This window comes from Bufo gargarizans, chromosome 1, assembly GCF_014858855.1.
Source record: "Bufo gargarizans isolate SCDJY-AF-19 chromosome 1, ASM1485885v1, whole genome shotgun sequence".
In the NCBI taxonomy this organism is placed as follows: Eukaryota; Metazoa; Chordata; class Amphibia; order Anura; family Bufonidae; genus Bufo; species Bufo gargarizans.
In genome coordinates, this window is record NC_058080.1 from 459,781,732 (window position 1) to 459,795,136 (window position 13,405).

Sequence of the window (13,405 nt, forward strand, 5' to 3'; positions counted from 1 at the left end):
GGCTTAGTTGCCCATAGCAACCAGACTCCACCTTTCATTTTCCAAAGGAGCTCTGGAAAATGAAATCTGATGGTTTGCTATGAGCAACTAAGCATGTTTTCCTTCAAACCAGTTTTGATACACACCCCACATCCACCCCCCTTTATTTTTGGCCTTCCAGTCCTTCCATCCCTGTGGAGGGACTCCTACGTACCTGCTCCCCGCTGCTTGGTTTCAGCTGCCTTGCTGCTCTCCAGTCTCTGCTTGTAAGCTTTCAGTGTGGGCACAACAGTGGTGTGCCCCCCAAGCAGCAAGCACATCATTGGGACACATGCAGAGGGGGGTGGGCTTATCACCGGTGTGGTGACAGGACCTCTGTCTGCGATAGATGTTTACGTGCAGGGACTGGGACTCAGCTGTGACCCAGATCAGCCAAGACAGAGTGGAAGGTAAGTATACTTCCCTCCACTGGTATGGCAGTGTAATTATATATTTTAAAAAAAGCTTGCCAACCCCTTTAAAACATGATATTGACTTAGGCCTCATACACACGACTGTTGTGTATTTTGCAGTGGCGCAGCATGGACAGCCTTTAACTGCCTATTCTTGTCCGTAAAGTGCAGACAAGTATAGAGATAGATCTATTTTTTGCTTTTGCGGACCACAGAATAGCGCAACGGATGCTGAAAGCACACCGACTGCTGTCCGCATCTTTTGCTGCCCCATTGAAGTGACTGGGTCACAGCAGAGCCGTTAAAACTGCAGCTCGGATGCGGACCAACACAATGGCCGTGTGCATGAGGCCTTAATATGCCATGGCAGTTTTTTTTCTCCTTAGTAATAGCCAGAAGTGCCTTGGAAGGGAAATAGAAAGGAAGGATTTATACTTCTTCCTGCTGAATCCACTTTTGGCTTTGGGTCAAAAAGCTGTGTGCTGCCCTAGTTTAACACAAGGAAAACCTTTACTCTGGGAAAGCCTCATCTTACGGCACATGGAATCTGATCGGATTTATTCAAATAAAATGACCAAAAAAACCCACAAAGTAAACGGTGATATCCATACAGAGCCAAGCAAGTGCAGCCTTAGCATACTCAGATGGCACATCTGGATACTCCGAAACACTTAGAAATACAAGGGAAACCGAGTCGTTATAGATTTTACTGGGTAACATCTAAACCAATGCAATTCTGTATAATACATGATTAAACTGTATACAATCCCAGACAGCCACAACAATTACTACACTAAATAAGGCCTTTATATGTATCCACAGTGTATTATCCATTCACAAACTGTACTACATATCATTACATTGTACTGTAGTTGCATTTATCTTTGACACTTGAAGCAAACTCAAAACTGAAGGACAGGCAACTTAAGGAAAAAGGAGAAAAAATTAAAAATTTGTTAATCAGTCAATATAAAAAGAATAAAACATTGCATCTTAAGTTGATATTAAAAGAATCCCCAGTTGTCAAATGATTCAATTGCCATTACAAAATCTAGTTAGAGTTGTCAGCAAAGCCTACAAAATGTTGCCTTGGGCTTTAAGGATGATCTACCTGAATGTATTCCAGCAAGTGCACTGTCTGGCTAATGGTCAGTGGGAGTAGAAGAGGCTGTGACATTTGTCACATCACATCACTGTTACACACAAAAAATAAATTTATATATGGCAGATATAATGTAACTGATGAAAAAGAAAGAGGCCCACTTTGGAGTTTGTGGATTCCAGCCCAGTGTGTCCAAAGAGAAGGTCTAAAAACCAGCACTGACTTTGTTGAGAGATGGTGGCCAAGTGAGCTTCGCCTACATTTCAAGAGCCTGTTGCTCAGCAACAGAGGAGACGACGAAGATTCGATACCCCTTTATTAGGACTCCACCACTGGATCCAGCAGTATTCCATCCTTGAAGGGACCATCTCAAATATGACCACATCTCATTAAAACATGTAGAAAAACTAGCAGTATACATTTATCAGCAGTATTGTCAATGTAATGAAGAGTACATGCTCTGGTTTACTCCATAATCTGTACAGGACGTGAAAAAGCAGCCATAGAACAGTCTCGTCTCCTCGGGTAAATCCAGACTTTGTAGTAGTGGTAAAGAATTCCATGCATGAAGTGTTTAATGACCTGTGTAGTCAAGACACGAGACCGTTCTTCCTAGCTTTCGGAGACCTCTTAAAAAGTACATCAGAGCTGAACAGGCCAGCAGAAACAAGAGGCAAGAGAAGGTTACCTGCCGTGATATGCTCAGGATTTCATCAGCATACAGGATAGGAATAAAAAGGCCAATAAATGTCAATCTGACCATGATAGAGGGTAATTCAAGCATGAATGATCAGTCCAGATACAGTACATACAGAGGCGCCATTTTATTAAAATGAACCGATTCTTCTAGGAACTCTTGGGTGAGGTGGATAAGACAGCAATATGAATTTGTACATGTCAAATGGCCTGGTAAAGAAGCTTGGCTGCACATTACATATTCTAATACTGGTATAAAAACCTTCATTACAGCCGTTAAGGGGGAATGCCCAGTCAGGGGTATTCACCACAATGATTATGTCAACAGGACTTTTCTTCTACTGGCCCATTCTTCACGGCTGTTAAGGGGGAATGCCCAGTCAGGGCTAGTCACCACAATGATTATGTCAACAGGACTTTATTTTTCTACAGGCCCATCCTTGTATCCACTATGGCCAATAGGACCACTGCTGTAAGAAAACCACCAACCTGTGGATAGGGGTAAAGAAAGGCTTCTATGAAATGGGAGCACCTGATCTGAAGCAGGGGGAGTTATAACATTGCAAATGCCAAGGGACACCCCCTTGATCACATTACCTGTACATCTGTTAAGGCAACCAATATAATTTGCAAACAGACCATCAGGTAAAAAAAACTAAACAAAAACCTTCTATGGCTCACAGTCCAGCAAAAGAAAAAAAAAAGAAAAACATGGTCGGTTAAACCCTTTGGTGGCCTGGGAGAGTTGCACAGCATCTTCGTGAAACTTTATGCAAACCTTCCATTACCGCAGGGAGAAAATGCTCTTACAAAGGAGTAGTTTACAAATTTACAATCTCCTGCGTGACAAACTGTTTTAACCGCTCAAGGTATTGTCCATAAAGTTCCACATCATTGTGTCCAGCTCCTTCCACCCATAGTGGTTCCACCGGCCTTTGGCAACGCTCAAACAGGGCTAGGCCATGTGAAAAGTCAATGACTTCATCTTCTGTGCCATGGATTATCAGTACTGGGGACGTGATTTTGGAAATTTTGTCAATACTGCAAGAAAGAAAACATTTTTAGATGTTTAGGAACACAAAATGGATATGACAAGATGCAGAATGACTAAAACCTTAAAGGGTCACTCCAGGGAAAAACTCAGTGAATCTTCTGGCCCAAGTCATAAAGCCATACAATCTCCCGAAATTTAATTTACCTGGATAGTGCCATTACAGAGATATACTCTGCTACCTCCTAGTAGGCCACAATTGAAGCCTGAGCTCCCATAACAGCAGTGCTGTCCTGAGCGACTTCATAGTCAGTATAAGGCAGGGATGTCAAACTCGTGGCCCTCCAGCTGTTGCAAAACTACAACTCCCATCATGCCTGGGTATACTACAGCTATCAGGGAATGATGGGAGTTGTAGTTTTGCAACATCTGGAGGGCCATGAGTTTGACATCCATGGTATAAGATATACGTAGAAGGCGTCACAATGATGACTACTCTCCTGCAGGACACCAGTGGATAATGGGGTTTGATAAAAAGATCTAGAGTTACCTCAGGTTTATGTCTCATTTCTAACTGGCAGTTCTACATTTTTACCCCTGGAGGAGGGGCATAATTGCACTGACACGTACTAAGGGGTAATTACTATACGACCAAATCCTTTACTGGCCTTGGAGCAAGATGCTCCTACTCATTCAATGGCAGGAGAGCTGCAGTTAACTGCTCCTTCGACTACATAATTGACAGAGCTTTGTAGTTCCACCGCCGACTTCTATCACCGGCACTACAACTAGACAGTTGATCAGCGGGGTGAGAGGTGTTGCATCCCTGAGGCTGGAACATCAATGTCAAACTCCTGGACAAGCCATTTAAATACAAAAACTTGGCAATATAAAAACAAGATATGGTTATGCTTTGAGGAAAAAAATATAAAATTGGGATAATCCGCTTATTCATAAAGTTGCTTGCTGGAGATAATCCCCGTCACATGCCATCCAAGACATCTACACTGTGGAGACTCCTTGAATAGTGACCAACATCAAGTGATCTCACACCCTAAAAAAGTATGATACTGGACAAGGATAGTAGGAAATATGCAGTACAGGGGCTTTCGCTTGCTTTCTAGAAATGGGATGACTGCTATGTAAAACATTAACAAGAACACTAAAAGCTAGAAATGAATGCTAAAAGTAAAGAACCAATATAGTTTCCCAAAACATTTGTTTTAGGAACATGCAGAAGATGCTGAAGTCTGCCAACGTCCTGTAGAAATCCTGCAGAGAACATATCCCTAATCTCCTGCTGATCATTTCCATCTAGGCTGGGTGGGTGACTGGAGGACTGAGGTTTAGCAATTATATGGTCTTACTGCAGGCAGAACACAGCATGGAGGATCATGTTTTAGCCAGTTGTCTTACAGCCAGTCAAGTGACGTTTGGAGGAGAAGGAGGGGACATGGGTGACCTCCTGGGACACTTAAAGGGCTTCTGTCACCCCCCATTGTGCAATTTTCATTAGCCGACATTAGCCATTTGATAATGTCAGTGAGTGCAATCATACATGTCCTACCTTTGTCTGTGACTTATTTCTTGTAAAAAAAAAAGAATTTTTTTTTAATCATATGCAAATTTCTTCACTACCAGCAAGTTGACCGTGTGCTTGCTGGTAGCTGCCGCATCTGCTGCTTCTAGACACACCCCATCTACTCTTGATACAGGGCCAGTGAGCATTGTTCTCCTCCCGCTGGCCCCATCTGCTGCTGCTGAATTCCCACGCCTGCGCACTGAGTGAAGGACGCGCTCTTGCCAGCTCCTTCGTCAGTGCGCCTGCGCCGATTACATCACACTACACCCGGAAGAGAAGACTGACGATTATTGCTCATGCCGGAAGTCTTCTCTCCCGGGTGTAGTGTGACGTAATCGGCGCACTGAGAAAGGAGCTGGCAAGCGCACGTCCTTTACTCAATACGCCTGTGCCGATCGAGGAACATTACGGCGCAGGAGCGGGAATTCAGCAGCAGACCGGGCCAGCGGGAGGAGGAGAGCGCTTGCTGGGCCTGTCTATCAAGAGTAGATGGGGCGTGTCTAGAAGCGGCAGATGCGGCGGCTACCAGCAAGTACACGCCCAACTTGCTGGTAATGAAGAAATTTGCATAAGATAAAAGTATGATTTTTACAAGAAATAAGCCACAGACAAAAGGTAGGACATTTATGATTGCACTCAGCTGACCTTAGCAAAAAGCGAATGTCTTCTAATGAAAACTGCACAATCAAAACCTAAAGTGCCCCTTTAAGGCCACAGGTCAGTGTTTATCAGTATCCAAAACTCGGAGTGGGTCCAAAAACACAGAACAGATATGAATCTTCCTATAGGAGTCCTCTGTAGTATTCAATTGCGGTTTTGGCTTCTAAATACTGTTGGAAAATATGGACCATGTGAAAGTGGCCTGGAGTAGAGCAGGACAGGGTTTATTTTCCTATTCTATGACAAAATCCACATGTGGATTCGTAACAGGATTGTCAGCCCACAATTCCACTGTGGAAAATCTGGAACAGGCCTGCAACATGTGAACAGTCCCTTAAAGGCTATGTAGATATTTTGGGGAATTTTTATTTATTTTTTTGATTGCATTTGACTCATATTGGGCTAAAAATTTGTTTTTAGAATTGGTCTATTAAACATGCTCAGACGTTTCTGAGATAAAAGGGTTAAAACCAATCTGCAAGCTGGTAGTCTGCTTTCTTTGAATCCCATCACCTGACCGCTCATGTTTAGCCCTCATCTCAGGAACAGCTTACCATTTTTAATAAAGACCAACTGAAATGTATTTTAGCCCAAAATGGGTAAAATGCATAAAAAACTGCCCTGAAGGTGTTTCTCCCATATTCAGTAAAATACTAATAAACAGGAGCTTGGCAGCCTGGGGTGCTGTTCAGTGTAAAACGTTATTGGGTGTTTCCCACTTCCTGCGGCACCTATAAACCAACCATTCTTTCTGGTAATGACCGCTCACACAGAATCCATCAGTAAGGTAAATGTAAATGGAATTTATATTCATTACCAGAAAAAATAAAAAATAAATAAAAAACACTTACTTAGGGAATGCATCGAAACAATAGGTTTTCTTTGTATCTGGAAAGGCTACCCTCATCCCGGAGGTCAATGGAGAGTGAAGAATGACAGCAGCACTTTCATATCGAGCAGCAAGATCCACGGATGGGACAGTTCCTATACTCTGGCCATAGATGATGACATGTTCAGGACGTATGCCGTACCTTAGATTTAGAAAATAAAAAAAAGAAGTCAATAGTCAGTAATATTCATACTTCAGTGGTGGCTTTCAGTACCATGAATACTCCTAAACGATGAAGAAAGCCACACTAGAAAAAAAATAATATATATATATATATATATATATATATATATATATATATATATATATATATATATATATATATATATATATATATATATATATATATATATATAAAATCCAAAAACAGTAAATGCCAGCATTTGTGCCATTACCGACCCTCCCTGAGCAGTCCCTAGGACACCAAGGTGTTGTACATCTCTGCAACACCATTATTTTTCTAGGACAGGAACTGCCCGTTATAGGTTCATTATCTTTTCCTCTATAGAGCTCTAGTTAAAATACCACATATGATTTTTCTAGATTAACATGGTGATTTACAAGTACAAGGTAAATTCCCACCCGTTTAGTGCCACTGCTCCAGCACTGCAGATCTGATGGCCCCCAGCAAGCAGCATATGTTGTCTAACCAGATGACTGCTGCAGCCTCTGTGGTCTCATGAGGTCTGTAGGCACAGCAGGCAACTATACAGAGACCGAAGGGAACCATGTGATTGGCAGTGGATTTTTTTTATTTTATTTTTTTTATTCACCAACTGGTGAAAATAAAATAAAAATCCACTAAACCTCTTAGCCAGTCAAAATTTCACTACAGCAAAAATAAAAGATAAAGGGTCTGCAGACATGTCCCGTGTTCATATGGGTCCACATAATTTTCCTCAATAATGTTTTAATATAAGCAAATTAGCACCTAGGGCCACAGGGGTGTTACCATTACACCTAGAGGCTCTGTTCTCTCTGCAACTGCTGCACCCCCTCCACCAGGACCAGGTATGATCAAGTTTACACTGCCTGGTCCTGTCAAAGCGGAGAGGACACCACAGCTGCCGAGAGCAGAGCCTCTAGCTGCAACAGTAACTCCTCCATTGCCCCTAAAGAGTAATTTGCATATATTAAAATACTTTGTCTAAATAATGCGGGCACATATGAACATGGGACTAACACAGATGTCTACAGCTGCCAAGTGCCCAATCATCTGTTTGGGAAGGCAGTGGCGCTGCAGGAACGCCGCAGCCTTCTCACTGTTTACCGCTGGCCCAGTGACATCACGACTAGTATCAATGGCCTGGGCGGGGCTAAGCTCTGTTCAAGAGAACAGAGCTTTAAAGGGGTTGTACAAGCTACAGACTCCTCAGGATAGGCGATCAATATCAGATCGGCAGAGGAACAACCCCTGGCCCCCCTGCCAATCAGCTATCTGAAGGGGTTGCTGCACTCATGCGAGCAGTATCCTCTTCAATGTTTACTTGCATGTGGTCTCCACTGTAGTGGCGGTGCAGTGTGATTACAACTGTTCATAGGAAACTAATCGGTTAGGGTGCGAACAGTCTGACCACCACCAATATGGTAGTGCTGAAGGACGAACAACCCCTTTAAAAGAGAGAGAGTTACCCAAAGGAAAATAAATCCCAATGAGTGTCATTACTACTGCATCTTCGTTAACCCATTTTATTCCTGCTAGAAGAACATGGGTCGTGGGGGTGTAAAGATTTATCCTTTCTCCATCTCTGGGATGCATTCCTTTAAGGCCTCCTGAGTCCCGTGGCCGTGCTGCGGGCCACAATGCACAAACACCGACCGTGGGGCAGCCGCAGCAGATCGCGGACCCATTCACTTTAACGGGTCCGCGATTTGCCCGTTCCGCATCTCAGGATTTGTGGACCCATTCAAGTCAGTGGGTTCGCATCCGTGATGCAGAATGCACACAAAACAGTGCCCATGTATTGCGGATCCACATATGCAGTCCGCAATACGGCAATGGAACACCTACGGTCGTGTGTTATAGGCCTAAGAGGAGCAGGTCTTCTCCCGTTATAAGTCTGCAGTAAGATGACCAGTAATAAATGCTCATCTGAATGTCCTGCACAAGTGTTCTCGGGAGCAGATATCCGTTTAGTACTGGCACACACTTTCCCAGTACAGGGACTTCCAGACCCTTCTCATGAACTCACTAACTAGCCCTGCCAAAGTCTGCAATCTGCACGCATCAGGACACAGTTTCCATCTTCTGCTGCTGCTCGGGTTGGATTTGCATACTTTGCATGTGCTGCCTGTGGTTTACTGGCTGTGTAAATGATGGCCTTCATAGAATTACCAGACCACAAATATACATCATTGTAAAAGATTCTGGTAGACTCTCATCCCAGCCTCTGATATGTAGTAGCATATTAAGGGAGTAGAATGTAAATCATCTGTGACAACAACCATGGTCTGCCTGCTCTGGTTCCACCTCAGATGCCTCATGACCAGGAGCCAGAGAACCCCAGAATATTTTGGCTTGGCTAAATCATGTAGAAGCATGCTAACCGTTACATGTTCACAACTTTATAAATAAGGCGCTGTGTCAAATCTACAGCAAAAACAGCAAAGAACTTGCAATTGTGAGATATGCTGCCCCATCTGTGGGGGGCTGGCAGCTCACGAGTATGAGGACTCTAGAGCACATGCACTGGATTGGGTGGACTCCTGCATTGAGCCCATGGTGGAGCTTCTCTGTACCGATTTTGGCAAGACAAGTCAGTCAGTCATTTCAACCCATCACTTTCATCAGGGTCTCTCACCAGTTATAGGGTAACAAAAAACTGGTGACAGATTCCATTTAACTCTATGCAATGTAATAGATACGGTACTTTCATGAAGTTTTACTCCATTCTCTTTATTACAGATGCCATTCTCCCTCGTGCGACAATCATCCTGTCCAGTGTGGACAAAGCTCCCATCCATACTGTGGCCGCATTTTAAGGGGCAGATGACCAGACAGGTCCTACAGGCTTCTCCACTGAAGTGCACCGCACCCACAGGTCCTGGATGTCCAGAATCTAGCACAAGTGTAGTAGAGGGGGCTGCCGACCTGTGGCACATCTACTTGGGGGCAAGTATAGTAAGAGTTTCTACAAATGCTCATCCCCAAGAAGTGCCTCGATCTTCTGCCCATGTAAAAGGACCTTTAGTCAGGGAGCAGAGAAAGCAGTTAAGCACACAAGGACATCCCCATCTCCCACTGATGTAACAATCAGTGAATAGCCTTAATTGCCTATGAGCAAGACATTTTCTAAATGTACGCAATGTTTATTATAGATAAAAATCTACACCAAGAAATCACTAACAGTCTTCGAGTTGACGCTAAGGTAACACATATACTCTTGTATGTGACCTGACCTAGATTATGAGATCATGATCTCATAAGGAAGACCGCAAGAAATTATTTACTGCAGAAAACAATGGGGAGCGCAGCATGATGAAGCCACCTCATTATCCGTGATTGTTTTATGATTGCCATCCATTTTATTTCTATATGACTCGTCTGGTTGGATTGCCATCTCAACGGAAATGCCTCACCTACCTATTGTTCTATTCAATTCAAATGGCCAAGCCAAGACATGCGTTACCTGACATATCAAGCCCAGCCGGGAAATGGAGACGAAGCCAGAAGTCATGTTAATAGCCACTTTATAGGCATGATGGCTATGAGTCATAAGGGATAATGAATTTAGAGGCACAAGACCATACACCGTGTTTTTCATTTTCCAAAGGCAGGGCTTACAGTAATAGGCATTCATACACTGCAGTCCACTGGCCATTGTTAGGCCCCTGGCTGCCATGGCAACCGCTCAGTTATGTGGGAGCCCCTTTCCTTTTCACCACTTACGCTGGGTTCAGACCTGAGCGTTCGGGATGCCGCGCTCTGTATGCGCGATTCTACGGGAGTCTGAATAAACGCGGCTCCGGAACAAGCGAACGCCTATTGTCGCGCGTTCCCGCTAAGTCTATGTACGGGAACGCACGAGAAGACGCCCCAAAGAAGCTCATGTACTTCTTGGGGCATCAGGCGTTTTACAGCGCGATCGTACTCGCTGTAAAACGCTCAGGTCTGAACCCAGTGTTAGGCTACTTTCACACTAGCGTTTTGGCTTTCCATTTGGGAGATCTGTTCAGGGCTCTCAAGCGGTTTAAAAACCGATCAGTTTTGTCCCAATGCATTCTGAATGGAAAAGGATCCGCACAGAATGCATCAGTTTGCCTCTATTATGCTTTGAGGCGGACACCAAAACGCTGCAGTGTTTTGGTGTCAGTCTGACGAAACTAAGCCAAACGGATCCGTCCTGGCACACGATGCAAGTCATTTTGGACTGATCTGTTTTCTATGACACAATAGAAGACGGATCCGCCCTCCATTGACTTCAAATAGTTTTCAAGACAGATCCATCTTGGCTATGTTAAAGATAATACAAACGGTCACAGGGACTGGAGTTGCAAAACACTGGACTACATTACCATTTTCTGAAAAAGTGGATGTAATCACGCCATGCGGTCTGCTCACAGCCAGTCAGAGACGGGCTAGAGTTTTGCATGTTGTCTTTGGTCATCAGTGATATGTTCAAGCTACAAATACACTCAGATTCTTATATTGTGCACCACAAAAATAAAAATAAATCAGATTTGGTCCTTTAAAGCACTTCTCTACATCTGAAGGGAAGTTTCACCACAAATGTAGACGGGGATTCTTTACTATGGAACCATCTGCCAGAGGAGGTTAAACATGTTTAAAGGGGTTTTACCAGAAGTTAAAGGGGGTTGTCTCACTGCTCTCAGGGCCTCTCTTTCCTGCTTGCTGGGGGCGGAGCTGAACTCTGAGATACAAAGCACGGCAAGCCTGGCAGGGAGGAAGTAACCCCGCCCCTTGTCTGTGCGCGCTCACTCCCGAGGCTGTGTCAGCCTCCGGGAGGGCAGAGCAGATCGTGACATCCAATGGTAAGTGGCTTGTCACCATCTGTTCTGTGTAAGGCTCCCCCTCCTGTCATCAGCACAGTTTACTCTGCCCAGTAATGGCTGGAAATCTTTTCCCCTGTCACTGCCTCCCAGCAATGTAGTTTTAGGCATGTCATTTCTTCTCTGATGTATTGGCCCCCTCCTCCATCATCAGTAGGGGGAGAGCATAATACTGATAGGAATAATGGTGGAGGATGGGGGAGCATTATACAGACATGATCGGTGGGGGAGGCGCAGAGCAGAATAGGAATAATGGGGGAGGGTGGGAGAACATCATCAGTAGATGGAGTGCATAATACCAATAGGAATCATAATGTTTTCCCACCCTCCTACATTATTCCTATCAGTATTATGCACTCCATCTACTGATAATGTTCTCCCACCCTCCTACATTATTCCTATTATTGTGCTCCCCCCCCCCCCTACTGATAATGCTCCCCTATTATGCTCTGCCCCTCCCACACTGATCGTGTCTGTATAATGCTCCCCCATTATTCCTTCCCCCCCCCCCCGATCATGTCTGTATAATTCTCTGCCATCCACCTCCATTTTTCAAGTCATAATGCGCTGCCCCCTCCCCCACTGATCGGGTCTGTATCTTTATACATCAGTTACAGGGCTGTAGAGCATGCCCTGTAACTGTGATAACGATCCCTGCAAGGTGGCAGGGAGTAAATGTGCGCGCTCGCTCGCTCCTGTAAAAACTGGCCACCTCTGCAGGCGCAGAGTAGATAAGTGTGCTTGTGCGGCCACCGCTCCTAACGTTCTAGTGGTGGCCCTAACCCTTAGAAACGAGCATCCAATTTGGTGGTATAAATGTGAGATTTACAGGAGTTACATCCTGTTTTGAAAGTGAAAGTATATTGAAGAAATGTTTAATGGCGGCCAAGGAATGGATATAAAGTAGATTATGGAGGCGAGACAACTCCTTTAATACTGATGAGCCATCCTCTGGATAGGTCATCAGTCTCTGATCAGTTGGGGTCCAACACCCAGGAACCCTCGCAGCGGTGCCGCAGCCTTCTCGCTGCTTTCCATAGGCAGACTCAGTCACATGACCTAGGCGCTACACAGCCCCACTGAAGTGAAAAGCCTGTGCGCGATACCAAACACAGCCACTATGCCATGTACAGTGCTGTGCTTCGTGAGCACAAGGAAGGCCGCGGCGCTCACAGGAGCACCAGTGTGTTCTCAAAAAGCTGATCGCCGGGGTCCCAGGTGTCAGACACCCACAGATCAGATACTGATAGGGCATCAGTATCAAAATCTCAGAAAACCCTTTGAAGACTGGTCTGGATGTCTAATGAATGTAAAAATATATCAGGTTATGGGTACTAGATTTCTGAAGATGCAACGCCAAATCCAGATATTTACTCTGAAATACAAGAGTCAGGAAGGAATGTCTTAATATGGGTGTTTTTTTCAACCTTAGGCCTCTTTCACACTTGCGTTGTCCGGATCCGGCGTGTACTCCACTTGCCGGAATTACACGCCGGATCCGGAAAAACGCAAGTGTACTGAAAGCATTTGAAGACGGATCCATCTTCAAAATGCTTTCAGTGTTACTATGGCAGCCAGGACGCTATTAAAGTCCTGGTTGCCATAGTAGTAGTGGGGAGCGGGGGAGCGGTATACTTACAGTCCGTGCGGCTCCCGGGCGCTCCAGAATGACGTCAGAGCGCCCCATGCGCATGGATGACGTGTCCATGCGATCACGTGATCCATGCGCTTGGGGCGCCCTGACGTCACTCTGGAGCGCCCCTGGAGCCGCACGGATGGTAAGTATGCTGCTCCCCGCTCCCCACTACACTTTACCATGGCTGCCAGGACTTTAGCGTCCCGGCAGCCATGGTAACCATTGAGAAAAAGCTAAACGTCGCATCCGGCAATGCGCCGAAACGACGTTTAGCTTAAGGCCGGATCCGGATTAATGCCTTTCAATGGGCATTCATTCCGGATCCGGCCTTGCGGCAAGTGTTCCGGATTTTTGGCCGGAGCAAAAAGCGCAGCATGCTGCGCTATTTGCTGCGGCCAAAAAACGTTC

At 45.0% G+C, this 13,405-nt stretch overlaps 1 protein-coding gene across 1 annotated transcript in view; it reads right to left on the reverse strand.

Annotated features, from left to right (window-relative positions):
- Positions 1 to 1,120: 1,120 nt before the first annotated feature.
- The window catches only part of ABHD17B (abhydrolase domain containing 17B, depalmitoylase), a 29,281-nt gene continuing 16,996 nt past the window's right edge, over positions 1,121 to 13,405 (reverse strand). The window contains exons 3-4 of the mRNA XM_044272937.1: positions 6,314 to 6,493; positions 1,121 to 3,270 (exon numbers count right to left, since the gene is read on the reverse strand). Of these exons, the coding sequence (XP_044128872.1) occupies positions 3,051 to 3,270; positions 6,314 to 6,493 (400 nt within the window). The 3' untranslated portion in view covers positions 1,121 to 3,050. The remainder of the gene's footprint in view (positions 3,271 to 6,313; positions 6,494 to 13,405) is intronic.